Source organism: Osmia bicornis, chromosome 5 (assembly GCF_907164935.1).
Source record: "Osmia bicornis bicornis chromosome 5, iOsmBic2.1, whole genome shotgun sequence".
Taxonomy (NCBI): domain Eukaryota; kingdom Metazoa; phylum Arthropoda; class Insecta; order Hymenoptera; family Megachilidae; genus Osmia; species Osmia bicornis.
Window position 1 is genome coordinate 11,543,001 of NC_060220.1, and position 21,172 is coordinate 11,564,172.

At 30.6% G+C, this 21,172-nt stretch overlaps 3 protein-coding genes across 4 annotated transcripts in view; 2 read left to right on the forward strand and 1 right to left on the reverse strand.

The window, feature by feature from the left end:
- Positions 1-3,590, forward strand: part of LOC114881735 (putative nuclease HARBI1) — a 56,263-nt gene extending 52,673 nt beyond the window's left edge. Inside the window, exon 3 of the mRNA XM_046285626.1 lies at positions 3,290-3,590. Within this exon, the coding sequence (XP_046141582.1) occupies positions 3,290-3,590 (301 nt within the window). The remainder of the gene's footprint in view (positions 1-3,289) is intronic.
- Positions 3,591-6,524: 2,934 nt separating this feature from the next.
- On the forward strand, positions 6,525-10,346 carry LOC114881640 (TATA box-binding protein-like 1). The gene is made up of 5 exons (XM_029198476.2): positions 6,525-6,697; positions 7,534-7,830; positions 9,224-9,474; positions 9,544-9,638; positions 9,724-10,346. Exons 2-5 carry the CDS (start codon positions 7,543-7,545, stop codon positions 9,963-9,965), a joined length of 876 nt encoding a protein of 291 aa, XP_029054309.1. The 5' UTR covers positions 6,525-6,697; positions 7,534-7,542; the 3' UTR covers positions 9,966-10,346.
- A 2,807-nt stretch (positions 10,347-13,153) lies between these two features.
- On the reverse strand, positions 13,154-20,484 carry LOC114881639 (centromere protein I-like). Of its 2 annotated transcripts, none has more exons than XM_029198474.2 (14): positions 20,047-20,484; positions 19,848-19,970; positions 19,278-19,427; positions 19,121-19,209; positions 18,915-19,045; positions 18,548-18,850; positions 18,327-18,481; positions 18,059-18,259; positions 17,872-17,978; positions 17,573-17,764; positions 17,380-17,504; positions 17,196-17,313; positions 16,794-16,964; positions 13,154-13,408 (listed from the first exon to the last, which is right to left on the reverse strand). In XM_029198474.2, the coding sequence occupies exons 1-14, from the start codon at positions 20,099-20,101 to the stop codon at positions 13,250-13,252; spliced, it is 2,079 nt and encodes a 692-aa protein (XP_029054307.1). In that variant the 5' UTR covers positions 20,102-20,484; the 3' UTR covers positions 13,154-13,249. The 2 variants fall into 2 exon arrangements, with proteins under 2 accessions (XP_029054307.1, XP_029054308.1); XM_029198475.2 differs by lacking the exon at positions 13,154-13,408 and adding an exon at positions 16,571-16,670 and having other exon boundaries at positions 20,047-20,483.
- Positions 20,485-21,172: the final 688 nt, after the last annotated feature.

Below are 21,172 nucleotides of genomic sequence, written 5' to 3' on the forward strand. Positions count from 1 at the left end.
CAAGCGTGAACGTAGAAAGGGAGAGACAGTGGCGGAAAGAGAGAAGTCCGATGATCAAAGGAAAGAGCCGAAACGTATCGGTGTGACTAATACTAATTGAATCTAACAACTTTTTTATTTTTGACTTTTTTTAGTGAAACTTTTACTAGCGCATTGGTGAAATTTTTCTCATTAAAATGATACCAAATACGATATAGTTTGAATGGGGCGAGGTTTATGGGGCGCTGTGAAAAATCCAGGCGGGCGGCAGTCAAATCTTAGCGAAAAGTGACAATCTCAACATTCAGAATGAGAGAAGGACAGCATGACTGTAGTGCGTCTCACTCAGCGTTCGGGCGATGTTGCCTTTTTCGCTTGCCTTCGCAGCACAGTTCGAGTGACGTAATCAAGCTAACGCTTGATTCTGACTACGATTCCATATCGGCAGCCTTTCTACTTAGACGCCACCTTATAACTACTAGCTGAACTAAATTTGTCACGTGACTTGCTCTGTAGTATCCAGATAATGGCGAAACTCGTCTGTGAGAATGCAATCGCGACTTTTCGCTTTTCGTCCTTATATGAGAATATTTGAGGCTGGGTGAGGGCTCATTCGAAAAAGAAAGGTTCAATGCAGCATGCTCTGGTCATCGTTTTAGTCACAAAACTGTTTTAGTGACCTAAAAATACCTTTGATTCTGCGGATGTATTTTCTCGATTTTTCCTCTACTTTGGACACTCATATTATTAGATATTAACAAAATATCGTTGAATCATGACCAGAGCGTGCTGCATTGAACCTTCCTCTTTCGAATGAGCCCTCACCCAGCCTCAAATACTCTCATATAAGGCCGAAATGCGAAAAGTCCCGGACCCCTTTTTAGGCCCATTTTTGCCGGTAATGTCACCTCGCTGCATTACCCGTGTCTACCCCCTTAAGGGGGTAGGCCCAGTACGTGACGTCACCGATTCGGGACGTCGGTATTACAGTAGTTTTTTTCGTTGGGCCTGGTGGAGCCACTTGCGTGTTTTGTTACGAACTTGAAAGGTTTAATTCTCAGCTAGCGTGCGCGCAACACGATCTAGGAAGGCAACAGCGCCTCAAGTATTTTTACAAACACATTCAAACGCTCATCTCGCCAGAGGCATCGCCACGATACACCTGAAGAACGAAAGCGAAACATTGGCGCGCGTTTAGAGTGAGATGTACGATGATCATGCTATCTTTCTTTCAACCCAAATGATAGAATTGTCACGCTCCGATAAATTCTGACTGACCAAACGCGTGGATTTTACATAGCACACCGTAGCACTCCTCGCTGCTGAAAAATATATGCCTGCTCCGAAGGAACTTGCAATCTGAGAATTATTTTTAGAAGAAGTTATTAACTTTTTTAAATAAATGTTTTTTAATTAATAAAAGTATACAGGATACGTCATGCCATTGGGACGGGTTATATCTTGAATTTGGTAAGAGATAGGAAAAAGCTGTTTATGTAAAAGTTCAATGGTATGATAATGTATATTTTTCTGTGATTTCATTTTCTTCGTGAATGCAACGATGCACTCAAAAAATGCAAATCCACTTTTTATTTAAATGGATTGCATTTTTTTTTACTTGTGTCAACTCCTTGAAATATTCTGCATAAAAAAGTACTATGGTACTATTAGTACTAATAAATGGAGGGACCTCGCGTCTATACAGTAAAAGTTGAATATGTGCAACAATTCATATATTCAGCAGAGGTGTCGAATCTCGGATTATATGCGATAGCCAGCCAAGCGTGAACGTAGAAAGGGACAGACAGTGGAGGAGAGAGCGAGAGGTCCAATGATCAAAGGAAAGAGCCGAAACATATCGGTGTGACTAATACTAATTCAATTATAAAACTTTTTTATTTTTGACTTTTTTTAACCGAAATTTTTCCTAGCGCATTGGTGAAATTTCTCTGATTAAAATGATACCAAACACGATATAGTTTGAATGAGGCGAGGTTTGTTATGGGGCGCTGTGAAAAATCCAGGCGGACGGCAGTCAAATCTTAGAGAAAAGGGACAATCTCAACATGCAGAATGAGAGAAGGACAGCATGACTGTAGTGCGTCTCACTCAGCGTTCGGGCGATGTTGCCTTTTTCGCTTGCCTTCGCAGCACAGTTTGAGTGACGTAATCAAGCTGACGCTTGATTCTGGCTACGATTCCAGATCGGCAGCCTTTCTACTTAGACGCCACCTTATAACTACTAGCTGAACTAAATTTGTCACGTAACTTGCTCTGTAGTATCCAGATAATGGCGGAATTCGTCTTTGGGAATGCTTTTACGGGAATACACTTTTCGTCCTTATATGAGAAGATTTTGATCTAAATAAGGGTTCATTCGAAAGAGGAAGGTTCAATGCAGCGCGGTCTGGTCACCGTTTGAGTCACAGAACTGTTTTAGTGACCTAAAACATACTTGGAATCTGCGGATGTATTTTGTCGATTTTTCCTCTACTTTAGACACTCATATTATTAAATATCGACACAATCTCGTTGAACCATGACCAGACCGCGCTGCATTGGACCTTCCTCTTTCGAATGAGTCCTCACCCAGCCCCAAATCTTCTCATATAAGGACGAAAAGTGTATTCCCGTAAACCCCTTTTTAGGCCCATTTTTGCCGGTAATGTCACCTCGCTGCATTACCCGTGTCTACCCCCTTAAGCATCAGCTTATTTGCTTAGGAAAATAAATGCTTATCGGTGTAGATTCACAGTCGATGCTTAAAAAAGTCTTAAGCTCTTATGAATTCATAGTCGAATAAGTCCGCCTTATTTGTAGAAAACGAGTTCTTATTTGGCTTCATTGAGGTTATATTTTTAAGTCGACGATACTGAGGACTTAAGCACGCGTTTGAAGGTGTTATTGTGCAGTGTTGAACAATTTATTTTGATTAATTGTGATAAATTATTTTTAAAAAAGTCCAAAATGGAGTTGGACTTTGCGGATATCGAGGATATCGATGATATCGAGGACATTGATCATAATTTGTAGATAGTGGATACAGAATAGATCAAAATTCATTCTAATATTGCAAAATATTTGTTGTGATCAATATAGATTTCCCAAAATTTGTGATCTGATCGTGTGGATACAGAATAGATATATCCACGAATATCGAGACGGGAGTGACCTGTTTGATTGTTTTGTCTGCCTTTTCTCATGACACCTCTGCGGAATCCATAGTCTGAAGAAGAAATAAGGTAATACTGATACTGTTTAGTCGATTGATTGATGCACAAATTAACATTGAAATATTAGATCGACACAGGTACAAGGAAATCCAGATCAGGACCCGACAGATAGTAGAAAGAGCGTTCGGTGTTTGGAAGCACCGTTTTCCATGTCTTACAAGGGGTTTAACAACCAAGTTCTTATGTTCCACAACAACGGTAGTTGCATGTGCTGTGTTGCATAATTTAGCCTTAATTTTCAATGACATTCTTGTAGAAGAAGATGCAATTGAAAACCAAAATGAAGATGGAGAAGAATTATTAGGAAACGTGGAAAATGTTAATGGCATTGATGGATTTGCTACACGTGAAGCACTCATTGTCCGTATGTTTCATTGAATAATTGTGTCAAACGAAATGTAATAAGGGGTTTTTTATGCTGCAAGGCTTTTTCTCCTTATTGTGTCTATCGAGCCAATAAATAATCATTATTCTTTCGGCTCAAATTGATTTAATTTATTGATTAAAATACCCTCATCGTCAGTCATATCACAACCTAACCTTGAACCACAGGATTTTTACAATATCTTTTATACATATATACATATACTGCTGATTTATTAATGATCTTCAATAATCGATAAGTTTGCTACAACTATTTTTAATTCATTTTTAATGATTTAGAATTCTCAGTTTTATTATAAATATTTAAAACTTTAATTTTATATTTAATATTATTTAGGATTCATAATCAATACAAAGAATTACAGTTAAATATTTTTTTAAAATAATTTCAGTCGTAAGTTTAATTTTGTGTTATTTTGTGTTCATATTTCAGATTTTTATAACGTATGTGATAACATTAATAGTAAAGTTGTTACTTTTTCAATTGAATTGATTTTTTCAATTCAAAAAGCGCGTCACTCACAAATAATGCTATATTTTCAAAAATTATTTTGATTCGTTGTTACAGTAGAGACTCGACGGAAATAGCCGAACGTTAAATAAGCATTACTTAAGCATGGACTTCACTAAGCAAAGCTTAAGCATCGCTTCCTTAACTAAGTCGGTCTTATTCGCCGACTGTGAATACATAGCGACTTAAGAATTGGTTATTCGAATAAGACGATTTTAGTCAAGAATGTCTTAAGTCTTTGCTTAAGTTGCGACTGTGAATACGGCCTGTCGTGACTTTATTTAATTTTATGGCCGTGATCGTAAATAACTTGTTGCTCTTTTGTTTATGTGCTTGGACACTTATTTATGTAGGAGACAGGCGGGAAAAGAGGCCACGAATTCGTTAAACCCGATTTCAAACAGCTGATCGGTGTCCGTGACCTCTTTCCCGCCCGTGCGGATGATGGTGTGCGTGCGTGCGTGAGAGGTAATGTTATGATCGCGGAAAGGTACACGCGCACCGCTACGAAATAGATAACCGTCGGCGCTCACAAAAACGCGTAGCGGGCGCCGAAATCCGTTTGCGCCAACGAACAAAGTTTAAAGCAAAAACACCGAGAATGTTCGACCGCTGCGGGGATATAAGGACGCGTCCGCGGCGCGGCCGGCAGATCCTACGAAACCACGACGCGATTATAACACGATACGATTACGGATTACAATACGATATTATACGACCACGATTACGCTAACGGATTACGATTACGAATACGATACGGTACGGTACGACCACGATTACGATAACGGCTTGTGAACACGGATTACGATTACGTGTGAACTGTCTGAACTTTGCATCGTTTACCTCGTCTCGTTGTCTTATAATAAAGAAATAAATACATAAAACATTTTATTTCCTACATTTATTATGTATATTATAATCTTAATGGATGTTACAAACATTCTCTTTCACCTTATGCCCGCAGTACACGCTCGCCGAGGCGACCCGAGACCAGGCGAGCACGAGCATGTACTTGATGGTCTCACCTCGCCTCGTGCCCTCTCGCCTCGTGCTCGGAGCGCTCGGCCTAGAGGCGAGCTTTCAGGACGAGTCAAAGGAAGCGAAGCCGACACTAGGTGTACACTCAGTCCCATCGAAGTTGTCGCAGTGAGGTTGGCGCGCTAACGCAATCACGCCGCGGCGGCGTTAGCGCGCCAACTTCACTGCGACAACTTCGATGGGACTCATTGTACCACAGCCGACTCTAGTACTAGCCGTGCTGAAGTAAAAATGGCAACACCGCGGGAGTCCGGTCTGAATATATCAACATCTAACCCTACTCTATCTGCCTCCCGGACTCCCAGACTCCCAGCCAATCAACGTCGTCGGACTCTCGGCTACTCTCTGGACTTCACATAACCTCTTTGGTTTCGTTCCAATAATTTCGCTTGTTTCAAGGTTTTTATTCACTTATATACACGTTTATCAATTCTTAAATGTTTCAATTTGATCCAAAGATGGTCTCATTTTGCTTCATACCTAAATTTTCTTGAAACCACTGTAAATATTTCAAATATCATGCTTCACAACACCAAACTACTTCGAGAGTACACAAAATTTATATTACATTTATAACAATTTTATACTACCACATCACTTCTACTTGCCATAGTTGCAACGTTTATGTATTGTTTATACATAATTAATACAAAATAGCGTATATTACTACAGCTTTTAATTAAAAAAGACAGTAATTACAATTCCGAGCACAGGACTCTGTTTTTGAAAATAGGACTCCCGATTGTCACGTGAGCGGTGTTGCCACGTTGTTCAGCATGGCTAGTACTAGAGTCGGCTGTGATTGTACATACACGGGTAGCCCTCGCGAGAGTGTACATACACGGTGCTCTCGGATCTCGGGTCTCGGGACTCTCGTCTCGGGAGATCTCGCGTTCGAATCGCCTCGGCGAGCGTGTACTGCCGGCATTACATACCGGTTCTTTCTTTCCTCGCTTTTTCTACAATTATCCACGCGTACCAACATCGACACTCATACCAATCTAGACATTCACACCAATACAGACACGCATACCAATATAGAGAAGGGAGCCATTATCCCTATGACACGGCCCAAAGATTTATCGTTGATACGTGTAGAATTACTTTAGTTTCTATACGCCTGCCAAACAAATTATAAGACAAGACAAGATAATTCGCGCAAGGTTGATATCTCAATGTTAATAGAAATCTAAGGAATTTCTAAGTAACGTTAGTGATATTTTAAAAATTCCAGAAATTAAAAAATAGCATTTCTATTTATATTAATATCGATTGAAATATACTACGTAGATATATAAAAAACATGTACGCCTAGAAAAAAATTAAAAACAAAGTATTAGAAAATTTACACTTTTGATCGATGTTTTATCAATGAGTATCGACCTTAAATGTATCATTGCCGCGTCCGTAATTTTGATCAGTAACCAGTCTAGTGAAGATGGCCGAAAACAATGGCAGTGGTTATTGAGCTAACTTTGCATTCTCTTGCTACTTGTCAACAAAGAAGTTATCTTTAATTAAAAAGTAACTGAAGCACACAACATAGTCATACGTGAGTACAATTCCAATTCAATTTATTATTTTTATTAAAAATTGTAACCTCATAATTTAATACTATGGATGATTTAGTGCTCTTAAGAAATAGAAATTGTGCTTTTCATCTTTCTTCGCTGTCATTTCATCTCACATTAAGTAGATGCTTTTTCAGTCGAATGTTTCTCAATGCATTAAAAATATATTTTATCGTAATTTTGGTTTTATGTTGATAAGCTTCAGCTAACGTGATGTCTTAAATGTTTGCGCACTTTCACAATTTTTCGATATTAATAATTTAAAAATTACTTCGAAGAAAATTTTTATTTAAATTAACTCTAAAAATTATTGTTTCATTACATAAATATGGACGCACAGTTAAAAATGTAATTATACGTTTAATGTACATTATTCATGTTATAGTAATGTCATGTAATATCTTAAATCATTTTCTGAATATTTTATACAAACTATTATATATTAGTTTAATTTTGACATGGAAAAATACAAAACTTATTTTCTGTTATACAAATTATCATTCTTTTCCTAAATGTTGACATTTTTCAGTGATCATTTTTATCCACATTAACAAATTTTTCAGTTCTGAATAAACGATATAAACAAAGAGTTGATAATTAAAAAAGAAAATTTTAACTCAAAACGACATCCAAAATTAAGTTACAACCTTATTAATTGGGATTTATTGTTTCAAATTAAGTATTTAAATAAGCTTTTGATTATTCATATTTTTGAATGATAATGAAATGTATTATGTTTAATAATATAATTCTATAAAGTTTCATATATAAATTAAATTGTGTATAAAATTACGAGGATAATTTTTAATATTTTCAGATATATATTATGGCAACTGCTATTCAGAAGAATGGCGTGAAACCTTTAACAAATTCATCAATAAATCATGTAGAAGATGTAAATAATTTAGACAATACAGACATATGCAAAGATGAACAAGATGGAAGACTATTTGATAGACAGATTCAGCCATACATGGATACCCCTGAACAAGAACCTCGTGAATTGGATATTGTTATCAATAATGTAGTTTGCAGCTTTAGTGTTAGGTGTCATTTAAATTTACGAGAAATTGCACTCAATGGATCGAACGTGGAATACAGAAGAGAAAATGGGGTATGTTTAGCAATAACTTGGCAATTTCTTTTTATTAATATATTAAATATAGATGTTTGTGTGTATTTAATTTATCAATAAATATAATGCAGGAAAATGTTATTTACCGTCATGATAGCAATTTTGGTATCATTGGAGGTACATAGAAGATTTCAAGGTCAATCTTATTCTAATAATTTAATTTTTGAATATGAGAAACGCAAAAGTAGGTATTGTGATTTTGTCCTTATTCTGTCAGAACTCAAAGAACATAAAGTATCTCATGAAAAATGCGTTTTTTAAGGACTTATGATTTTACCTGATGAAATATTAGTAAAAAAATTATATTGATTTTAAATTTGCTTTATTCCTCTACCTATTCATCATATTACATTTTCCTTCGAATATATAATATAACTTTTAGTTATATAATATAATAAAATTATTAAGTTACATAATACAACTATTATATACAATGGTTTTTTGTAATATAATTGCAAATAAACACATCACCACTTTGCATTTATATGGTGATTCTACTAACTGGGTTAGATTATATTTCTGTTGTAACTGAAGATGAAAATTTGCATAATTTGATGAGTTCTGTTTCTGTATGGCATCTTTTCACAGGTTTATCTGTATATTTGTAAAGTGCACCTTAAAAGATTATTGTTGCAATAAATACTCAAATGTCCCATTGTTACATTTTAAACATTTATGTCTTTTATTACACTGCTTAATTGTTATATACTTAAAAAGCAATAGTTTTCTGTTTTAAATTATTCACTTAAATAAAACAACTAATGAGTTTTAATGACTATATGTAATATATTAAGAGATTTATTTATTGTAAAAGAAATTATATAATTTCATTTTAAAAGGCACCGCAATTGAATTTAGACCATATTCAACTATGCAACTTGTTTCTTCTCCACTTACAATAGAGTCTGGCCAAGTTACTAGGATCATTTTATATTGTTTTAATAATTCAGCATAAAATTATAATAAACAAGAAAAGGACAATTAAAGAGAAAAAGAAATGTAAAATTCTTTATTAAAAATGATTCAAATACACTTATGATACATATATTCTGAATTTTTTCGTCAACTTCAAATTGTAATAATTTAGCAATAAATGAAAACAATTTCTAATTGTAACTTCATTTTTATATTATTTAAGATTTATTAATGTATTGTATAACAATTCAATGTACTGTATTTATCTTGATATAAAATAAATTTTTTCCATATTAAAATAGAAACATTAAAAAGTATTAAATATATTAAAAATGTAATTTTGTTCTAAAGGTCTAAAAATATCTGTAATGTTTATTTTATTTTGCATCAAGAAAAATATTTTATTTTCAATAAATAATTATAGTCTGTGTTTTTTGTACATTTATACCTGTTATAGATGATAACTATGAAACTGAGGAGACCTTATACCACTGCTTCTATATGGTCTTCTGGTAAAGTGACATGTACTGGTGCGACTAGTGAAGTTCAAGCAAAGATAGCAGCTCGTCGATTTGCTCGTTCACTTCAGAAACTTGGATTTAAAGTGCGATTTAATAATTATAGAGTAGTTAATGTATTAGGTACATGTTGCATGCCATTTGCAATCAAGATAACATCATTTTCATTGTACCATAAAGAAAATGCAGAGTAAGTAATATATTTTTGTGTACTATGCTACGCTTGTATTTATTAATACTTAATCTATATTTTATTTAGTTACGAACCAGAATTACATCCTGGTGTTACATATAAGTTAAAAGAACCAAAAGCTACACTGAAGATATTTTCTACAGGTAGCGTCACTGTAACAGGTTTGTAACATGATTCATTCTAATTTTCTTGAAAAAATTAAAATTATTTTCATCGTTAGTCATTTTATTTCATTAAATGTTACAGCTCCTAATGTTGCTGCTGTTCAAGCAGCAATCGAATATATTTATCCACTAGTCTATGAATTTCGTAAGGAAAGAACAGCAGAAGACGAACTTGCCTTAACTACAAAAAAGCGAAAATCGGGACTAAATAAAAGAAATCGTGATAAGTTCCTAAATGATCCAGAGTATATATATGATACGATGTTTTCGGATGAAGAAGACGAGGAAGAAGAAGAGGTTGAGAGTGATGCCAGTTGGGACTGAGCTGCTTACTTTGTTGCTGCTCTTCTGTTAATTGTGAAACTGTTATGTCTTGTTCTTGAAAAAATAGATACTGCTTTGTGTACAAAAGTGTTATTATAAAGAGTGAAGTGAAAGGTTCGTTTTCTCTTTGTGAAAAAACAATGTGTGAGTGCTAGAGACAAATAAGTATGCATAAGTACTTTAATTATAGTTGCGCTAACATTAAATCAACTGAACTGAATTTCATTATCGTAACACAATTTTGTTATAATTTACTTTCGTTAATGATAATACATACATCAGTACATAGATATATTCATATATGTGCATGCATGTATCTATGTACGTATAAATGTTAGATGTAAAAAACAATGTTAAACACGTAATCATTTTGTTTAGGAAGCAATTCTTTTTTCAACTTTTGTCATTTTTTCATTTCATATTATTCTTTTGTCGGAACTTAGATTATTTAAATAATTAAAAACAGTTTTAAACAGAACCTGTTTGTAATTATACTCCTTTATAATGTAGGTAACGAAGTGATACATGCTTCTTAAGTTTTTTGTTATGTTATGTACAATTGATAGATTATGTCCTGAAGTATTTTGGCAGTAACGAAAGCATCATGTATGTTCTTGCTGTCCTTTCTTTTACTTCTTACTCATAGGTATAACCTATTATTGCTTAATTAACATACTGTGCCAAAGATGGATGTTCAAAATTTGAGATAAAGAAATCAAAGTGACATCTAAGAAACTGAAAACTTTCTTTATTATAACAATTAATTTTTGTTTCATAGTGACATGTTAGAGTGGACATGAAACATTTTATAATCTTTTGTGATCTATGCTAAATACGAAAGAGTTCTCATTTGATATATTAATTTCAAAATTATAAGTTAGGACCTGTTATGCTAACAATAAACTGAAAAAATTGTATTTATTTGAAAGTTATCAATGTAATTCAACATTGAATGTTCCTTCAAAATAGTATTATGTTTCATGTCTATTTACATTGTCAACATAAGATGTAATATTCAATTTAATTAATAATTATGGGAAAATTACACAGGCCTGATCGCTAGTGTCCTAAGATGTGGTTTTATTATTTATAATCATAGCTCTGTACAGATTAGCTTCAAAATTGAATTTTAATTATTACAGTTGGTCAGTTAAATCTCTTGTTTTTTGTTATAGTATATTAGTATGTTAGTATAAAGTATGCTTGATACAAATCATAAATTGTAATTAAACGAAACATTACACTTTATGTTTTGGGTGTAACAACAAAGGTTTAGGAAATAGAGTAGATTTCGGTAACGCATTACTTATCATTTTTTACTTTAATCATCAACACATATAAGATCTTATTCACTTATTTATTTATCACTTGCAGTATCCTCGTGATGATAAGTGCATTTGAATCATGTCATTTTTCTTATTGGTACACATTGTAGTTTGAAAAATAATTTATCAACAATTAAATATGAGAAGCTATACTGACACATAGTTATTTTTAAATTCTGTTCTATAATAAAAACTTGCTAATATTATATATCAAACAAAATTTTATACAAACGGTGTAATGTAAGAGCAACGTTTTTCGACTATTTTCTAATCATTTAAGTATATCGTTTAAATATAATAGAGTGAATTTTTCGTAAGTCATTTGTAAATAAACCGAGTTGATCAGATGACTCAGTATGCAATCAGTTATATACTTCTCAAAGATCACTAAGTAAAATGCGTACTTTATCATTGTTACTAATCGTAAATATTATTAAAATGATCTTTTTTCCTATCACAACAGTGTGTACATAGAAAAGATATTGGCAATATCTTTTGATATCATAATAAATATTAATCTGTACCTCGTGCCATACAAAATATTATTCGTGCACTAAACTTGGTTTAATTCTCTTATGGTTTATTACTTGTACATTAAACAAATTTTTTACGAAAAAGCTATAGTCACTGCCTTTAATGTATTCAATGCAAAAATTCAGGATTTGAATTTGGTTAATTATTATACAGTAAATATTACTAAACGGATGAAAATTATTATTTTAAACGATGGTAATAATGTCAGAACCGCCACATTATCAATTACTATTATTTATTCATCATTTTTTCAATCAGTTTTAAATGCATTCAGTATGTAAAATTCAATACATTTGTATTGATAGTAATTGATTTAATTGGTTTCAAGAGTTTCAAAGAAATATTATTCAGATGAATAAAGTATTTAAAAAAGTATTTATTCTTAGCATTTATAAATGTAATGATTTCTCTTTTTCCATAAAGTACAATCATTGTTTAATTTTTATTTGAAGTTCTCATTTTAGCTTATGTAAATCTTTTTTTTAGAAAGCTGCATTTAAAACCTACAATTAAAGTCTGATAAAAAATTAAGTTATCAATTCATTTTGTACATAAACTACATGGTCTACTATTTTTTCAAATTAGAATCAAATTTGTTAATGTAAGATTTTTTCATGAGTAGCATCGTACAAGTTTCTGGCATTGTTCCATAAACTTTAAATTTGTTTGATGAAATTATTGAACAAATTCAGTGACATAACACTTTTTCTAAACAAACATTTGTAGTTAACCAATCGTAACGCACATTATAAACTTGAAATACTGCAAAAGATATTTTCTTATGTTATTATATCATGAAAACTGAATATTGTGATAATAACTTTAAGTGCAGAAAATTCCTTATAATACCATTGATGTACGATTGTATGCATGGAGTACAGAAGTATTTATGTTTTATATGAAATAAAAGCTAATATAATCATATCATTTTCAAATGAAAGACCTTATTTGCTATATTTCAAATAAACGATCATTATTTTTACACGGTTCTTTACACATTTTCTTCAATCGTATAACTGCCAGTTAGATTTTTTCTGAGATACAATCAGTGATATTAATAAGAAAACTATTTCCTTTTTGATACGATACATTATTTCTTTTCTTTAAGTTACTCATTAAAAGTTTTGTACAGAATTTGCATTCAAATTCAACTTAATGTCAATATGGAACTGCAGTGATTTTATTAGTATTAAATATAATTTAAATTAAGTTCCAAATAAATCACTGTTTATTACTGTTAAATGCATAACTGCCAATCGCAAACTCTAAGTAATGCTGTTTGAATAGTTTTATTAAAAGGGACATAATAACTTCAATGATTTTATCGAATTCATGACAATAAGATATTATTATGGTTTATTAATGTAACATTATATATCTACAATAAATTTTTCTTAACAATAATTTATAATTTAACTGCTATCTTTATACTGTACTGTTCGGCTCCGTATTTAAGGGTAACAGATGCAGTATAAATATCAAACATTTATTGCTATAAATGTAAATGTTTAGATTTTTTATTGAACCTTTGATGTGTATATTTTTAATATCAAATTCTTGTTTTGTGTTGCACATTCTATTTACCTGAAACGAATTATTGTAACTGTTATACTGCTGTAATTATTGTAATAGAGAACTGAAATACATGTGTAAAATAATGTGCACTTTTACCAAATTTGCTAAATTCAATGTACATTATTGTTTCTAAATAGAATTTCATATTCCAGGCTTTTCGATACTTCTATCTTCTAGTCTAAAAACTTATGTACACCAAAGACAGTTCATAAAAGCATATTAAAACTTAAAATAGCATAAGTAATATAAATACATTGCTCAAGATTGATTAAATTTAATTACACTATTCAATTTTTCAAAATATTCGCAAGTGAAATTACATGAAAATAAATGCCTTAGAAATTTTGGTAGAGGTGAACATTCTCTGTCAATTCTTTTGTGTATACTATATATATATATATATATAATAATAATAATAATTATTATTATTAGGTGTACAAATTAATTCGATTCTTTAAAAATTACGCCATTTTAATTACTATTTTAAATTTGAATATTTTCCTGTGCTTCTATGGATTTGAAAAGGGGCGCGAGAATATGTTAATGATAATGATTATGTCAATAATTACAATGACTTTCTAAAAATAAATCTTCACTTAAACAAAGGCAAGCACCGAATTAATTTCTACGCCTAAGATAAACAAAGAATGTGTCAACAGTAAATTTTGATTTTGACATGCATACACTTGCACATCTGGTTATTTAAAAATTATGTGAACATGGTTAATTTTTTATTTAATGTGACAAATTATTAAGAAGTACAAATGTTATGATATTAAGTAAAACGCTTTAGAGAATTCGAACGACACACTAAAATTATAGATAACTTACAACAGACTATAATTGCTAGAGATACTAATTTCTCGGTGTTATAATTATGCATCAAAATATTGAAATCGTTTTTATTAGTATGATAGTACAGTATCATATAGCAGTATCATTTTAGAGTGAAAAGGACATTGTAGAAAAATAATAGTATTATATTAATTTAGTAATGGTATTGTACCGTTTATGTTAATATTTATATAATAAACATTTAATTTAATTCAGTGTCATAGTAGCGAGTTACTGAATTACATTAATAATTATTAAAAATATACTCATTGCATGTTTTTTCAAAATCATCCACAATTTATTTTAGTGCTTTATTTTAAAATCATTTATTACAAATTTCATGGAATATTAATAGTAATAACGTATATTATAATATAACAGCTATAAAAGTGTATCTGTTCGTAGAAAAATATTACATTAATAGCATGGCCTCTTCTAGAAGCAATATGAATTTAGATACGTTCAATGGAATATTACAAATGATAAATAAATTTAAGAGATGTTCACACTCATAGTTTTTGCAAATAAGATAGTACAGTATGGTGTATTATTGAACGACTATTTTTAAACGAAAATAAAAATTTTTCAATCTATTGCAATGTATACACTAAATATTAATGCATGAATTAAGTAAGACAAGTTTAAAAATGTATAAAAAAAGGAAGTATATAGTTTGTAAGTTATGAGTTCACTTCATGATAGGCGCTCATAATAATTTATATGTAACTTTTCATTAGACAGATACGTACTAAAGACTGTTACATAAACTGTAAATGAAAATTTGTATGTAAATCAGAGAAAATAAAACATAATCAATTAATTTAAATAAGTTTATTTTCTACTTATTTTATTATAACTTTACTTTATACATTTTCAAAACATTGCATACATAACAATTTTATACATTTTTAACGATTATTCATCGGTATATTAAATTTAAAAGTAAATAAAACAAAGGGTATAGCAGGATAAGATGGTCAAAAGTGCCCTTGAGCCGATTTTTTTCAGTAATGCACCATTTTATAGCTTATAATAAAAAACCATTGTACACCAAGTTTCAACCCTGTATCTCAACTGGGAGGGTAGTTACAGGGCGAGAAAAAAAAGTGGTTTTTGCCATATTTTCCCTATTTAATGGCATTCAAAAAATTTAAAAAAATTCTAGAATATTCTAGCCATGTTTCTTTATGATTGAGAATTTTTTCAGATTTTTCGGTTGCAAATCCTAGGCGTGAAAAATCAAAAACGCAAAAAAAAGTCGAAAAATTGAGATTTCCGGGAAGAAGCTTTCAAAACAGTAGATTTTTACTTTCACAGTAGTTAGATATTAGCATGACTGGTGTCCTCAATTCTTTTCAGATTTTTCACGCCTAGTATTTGCAACCGAAAAATCTGAAAAAATTCACAATCATAAAGAAACATGGCTAAAATATTCTAGAATTTTTTTAAATTTTTTGAATGCCATTAAATAGGGAAAATATGGCAAAAACCACTTTTTCTTTCTCACCCTGTAACTACCCTCCCAGTTGAGATACAGGGTTGAAACTTGGTGTACAATGGTTTTTTATTATAAGCTGTAGAATGGTGCATTGCTGAAAAAAGTCGTCTCAAGGACACTTTTGACTATCTTATCCTGCTATACCCTTTGGATCAGCTGGTGTATTTCCTTCGTCATATATAAATTGGGCGTACAAATTGATTCAGCTTTTTTTTAAATAAGATCTCTTATTGAAAGTCAAAGTAACTGTAATATTTAAATTTAAAATATTAATTAAGAAGGCGTAATGCTAAAGGCGAAGTTTGTTAAAATACATAAGCATAAGTAAGATTTCACGGTAAACATAAACTAAATTAGCAACCAGTCACTAAAATAAAAAATACAAAATTATAAAACTATAAACAGTAGTTACATATGTATCATACGTTCTTACTTTAAACGCGGGTTGAGTAATACAGGTACATTATTATAAACATTTAGATATGGGAAGTAAAATAATACAAAAATTAAATGACTCATTTCTTCGAATTATCTGATTCAAATCTTTCGATATAAAAGAGGTATAAGCAAATAAACAATTTTTTTGAAATAATAAAATAATGACCTATTCATTCCTTCCTAAAGGTATCTGTTCCGCATCAGAAATATTTAAAATTATTTATTACATTTAACTCTTTGTGCTCCACAATTATGTTTATATTGTACTCTGGTAGGTCCACGCCTAAATCAAAGAAATTAAAGAAAAATAAAACTGTTTGTTTTTTTTAAGTAAAAATAAAAATAGAATTGTTGTCAAAGCCGACTGGACATTGGACCTATTAGAATAAAATAGAACCTAAAACGGTTAAAACTCATTTATTGTCATAGGAGTTAACTCTGAAATATATCAAGAAATTCATTCACAAATGGGTAGTAATAGATAGCTATACATTTAGCATCCTGAAAAAGATGTAATTATCATTAGAACATAATTTTTATCATTTGAAATTTACTATTGAAAATTAGAAAATAATTTTATATCTAATTTTTAAAATGTTATTACATAGATGTATTATTTCTTACCTGTTTTGTATTTATGTTAAGTCCTGTTTTTTTTAGTGTACACTTGTAAGGTAAAATGCTATAGTGATTACTAATATTTAAAAGACTCTTAAAGTCATCATAGCTGATATATTTTATCACATTATCTGGTATATTTTGAAAAAAATATAATTTATCTCTTTCTGTAATCGACTGAAAATAAAATAAAATATTTGAATAAAAATATGATCCTTAAAAAGAAAGTCAGAAAAATTATGAACTTTGAATTAATTATTTTAAAACCGACGTAAATTTGTTAATTTTTTTAACTATAGTGAAAATTTCACATTAAAAAATCCTTATTGATTTTCAATTTTTTATAACGCAAGACATTTATAAATAATTCACTATTTATAGGTAATATTTACTACTGTGTTTACGTACCTCATCAAACCATAGAGCTTCAATAATAGATTGAGCATAAATAGATATATTTTGAATTTTTTTTCTTAAAGAACTTGATAATTTACGATGTTCAAATTTTAAAGTCATACTACGATACCTATAATAAAATACTGAAAGTAAAGAACAGAATCTATAAAAATAAATTTGTAGCATAAACACATACTTTAATAGTAACTGGCATGTCTTTGATAAAATTGTACAATTTTTGGTAAGGAAACCTCCATAAATTACTGCAGCAGGTGCTACTGTAAAACAAAGCAAGTAACTTCGCATTTCCAGTGTACAAATCTAATAAAAAATTTAATTAATAATATTTCATTATGTTAATTTATATTACTTTGTATTTTATTACATACCTCGTTATAAAATGACAATGCTTCTACAAGTAATATACCGTTGTAATTATGTATATTTAAACCAGATACAATAAGATTTTGAGTGAATTTTGTAAGAATAGGAAGAATATCTTCTAACTTGTCTACTGGACGTTGACCTAAAAATGGTGCAGGTATTGTGCGATCACATTCTTCAAATCCTTGAGCAACAAACTGCAAAAAACAGTACATTATTTGGAATTTTGAAATTTTAGGATTTTTTAGTATAAATTAATCTTATTTTGAATATTATTAATGCTTATACGTTGAAAGTTACATACCAAGTTTGTGATCAACTTTTTTAACATTCTGATAATTTCACACTTTATTTCTATTGTTGATTCATAAAACATATTTTGTACATGTATTAATACCTTATCCTGTAAATCTGAAAGTATTAGTCTTTATAATATCAATTACTTTAGTAAAGGAAACGTTCATGATTAGTGGATTATCAATAATATATACCACTAATAGATACTGTAGTCATCCATTCCATTAGAGCCAATAACTTTGATTGATACTCTCCAGTGTTGAAATAAAGGTATTCATCAAGGAAACGATTAACAACAAGTATACCTTGTTGCATGTATCGTGAAAATTCTATAGTCATGTCAAGTAATTTATTAATTTCTTCTTCAGAAAATTTCTCATTTTCCAATATAAATGCTAAAAAAGAATGAATTTAATATTTAGTTAAAATACATCAGGAGTTATTTAGAATGTTAGTGCATACCTCTTATTAAAGTATTATAAAGATTATAAGAGAATCTACTTTGATAGTGGAAATCAGCATATGTAAGAAGATGGTGTCCAGCTGTATTAGCTAATAGAGATACAGCATTACATGGCAATTCTATGTTTAAATGTGATTTTCCCAATTCCTCTGTGCTGAAATATATTATTCAGTAAAGATTCTTACTTAGTACATCAATGTGATCATTTATTTATATTTACTTGGAAATATCAAAAATGGATGTCGTTTCTTTTTCTTTGAAGATACTAGAACCAATTTGAAAATATCCCACAGATGGTAACAGAACTTGTGTAGTTTTCTGTCTTTTTGTTTTCACCTCAAACGTATTCCAATTAAAACATTTCTCATCTATATCAGATGTTTGCTGATATCTGAGATCTACTCGCGTTTTTGCATTTTGAAATATTTCTTGTAAAACTTCGGGTAGTGGTTTCCATACACTTTCTACATTTACAGAATGAATACTTTCAGGAACCAATTCAGGTTTGTAAGCCTTGAATAATCTAAAATATGTTTCCTGTTAGATTTTCATTTAAATATTTTATTTTATAATCATACAGTACTTACGACAGTATAACAATAATGTGTGTTCTAGGTTTTGAATGTGTTTTACGCAGAGCTAATAAGCGACATACATTTTTACGTGTTACATCTTCAGGTTTTGATAATACATACACCAAACGTGCTAGATGCTTTTCCTACAATGATAATAACAGTGTAATTATAATTTCATTTATCAGTCAGAATATTTAGAATTTAGAAGATACACTTACCAATTTTTCTTTTTTTAACATCACACAAAAAAATACACTATAATATATATTTACAACTCTTTTATCTACTAAGTGATGGTCCCATAAACCTAAAAACATACACAATTAATACATACCTTTTTTATGTAATCAATATCATAATAAAGTGTAATATTACCAATTATCCACTGTGTAATGCTAATGGATACAGTAATAGGCAATTTATCCACTGACGATAAGAACCAAGAAGTAATTTTTTTAAATGCCTTATTAGAAACTTTAAATTTTGGAACTAAACATTTTGTCAAAGACACCATTCTAGTAGCACCTGTAAACAAATTAATTTTAACTCATAATTCTATAAATATGTTTTCTGAAAGCTTATTAATACTTTGGAGTAACTGGGTAAGGGTCGGGAGGAGCTGGCCTTACCAAACTAAAATCTTAAAATTCTAAAATTCTAGGATTCTAAGATTTTAAAACTCTAAAATTGAAATTTTCCTGTAAAATCTTATTTCAATAGAAATGCATATTTTGACCAAAATATACTAAGTAAAGCAATTAGGAACCAAACACACAATAATATTCTTATTACATAAAATTATGAATAAAAGAAATTAAGCAATATTAAAATTAAGTTAAAATTAAGCGATATTACACACTTGATGCTTTTAGTAATCCTAAGGCATCTAGCCTACACTACTTACACAAATGTATTAATTTATAATATTATTGAAAATATACTAACTCGTATTAATTTTCACAATAATACCAGCTAATAACTCAAAGTCTTCTTTTTCGAATCCTTGTGTAGCTGCATAACGTTGTAATGTACTAATTGCTGTTTCAAATACGGATGAAGTTTTGTTTTCTGTGGCAAAATAAATAAAAAATTAACAAAACAGAATTAATAAAGAGCTTAATATAAAACTTTTATGTTTAATCACCTTCTATTTGTAGCAACAATTCTACACAAATGTCTCTTTGATCATTTTTTTCCATTTTTGTATATTATAGGTTATACTTTACAATAGAAGTACTTATATTTTTCAATTTTAAACATGAATTAGAGGATGGAAACATGCGGCAAAGAATAGGTATAATCTTCCTCTTTGCCGGCGGATACCGGCGGATTGCCTGTTGCGTTATGTGATCAAGAAGCGGGTTTTTTGAGAAAATAATTTTATACGTGTTCATACACAAATATGTTAAATAATATTCGAATGAGAATTAAATTGAAGGCTTCGAATTTTATTATCAGATTTGATTCGTGTAATTTTTATATTTTCAATCATTCACTATATGAAGAATTACAGGAATCATAAACCAGTAATTTGAAGCGCTCACAAAAATAAAATTGCACATATGAACGACGATATGGACGTATATATGTATGTATGTATGTACATATATATACTATATGAACGCAGCGAAAGTCTCAATATGGGTGAAGGAGACAAATTTATCGTTATTGGCGGGAAAGGAAGAGTCGTGAAATTTTTTCTCACTAGGAGGCTGCGTGCGCATCACAGCCGACTCTAGTACTAGCCATGCTGAACAACGTGGCAACACCGCTCACGTAACAACCGGGAGTCCTATTTTCAAAAACAGAGTCCTGTGCTCGGAATTATAATCAGAGTTGGGCACGTATTATACGTGAGATATTATACAATGTATTATACATGGTATTCTACATGGTATTCTACATGGTATTCTACAGTATATTACGCTACTTAGTTTTATATGTATTATGCAGAGAGTCGTCTCCCACTTTCCGCAGTCGGCGGAGTGGGGAGATCGACGAGCATGGCGAAAGTGACGGGAGTTCGCAGGCCCTCCAAACTCCCGTATTTAATGCTGTAACTAAAATTAGTTTGGCGCAGAAAATCCAGGCGGCGCTGGTGGCGATACAAACACATATAAATGATATCGGTGAGGTACACACACACAAGCACATGGTCCCTATATACGTTTGCATGGTCTTACTTATTCAAAACTTTCAAAAATAAAAATAATGAAAGGGGAAAAATGACAACAATATATGTATAATAAAGAAAATATATTAAATTTTTA

Bases quoted from the DNA above. Each gene is read 5' to 3' on its own strand.
- LOC114881640 (XM_029198476.2), top strand. From the start codon at position 7,543: ATGGCAACTGCTATTCAGAAGAATGGCGTGAAACCTTTAACAAATTCA. The intron at 7,831-9,223 runs GTATGTTTAGCA...TACCTGTTATAG, and splicing joins AATACAGAAGAGAAAATGGG to ATGATAACTATGAAACTGAG. The intron at 9,475-9,543 runs GTAAGTAATATA...TATTTTATTTAG, and splicing joins TACCATAAAGAAAATGCAGA to TTACGAACCAGAATTACATC.
- LOC114881639 (XM_029198474.2), bottom strand. From the start codon at position 20,101: ATGGAAAAAAATGATCAAAGAGACATTTGTGTAGAATTGTTGCTACAA. The intron at 19,046-19,120 runs GTAAGTGTATCT...TTATCATTGTAG, and splicing joins TGTTAAAAAAAGAAAAATTG to GAAAAGCATCTAGCACGTTT. The intron at 18,260-18,326 runs GTATGCACTAAC...ATTCTTTTTTAG, and splicing joins TTATAATACTTTAATAAGAG to CATTTATATTGGAAAATGAG.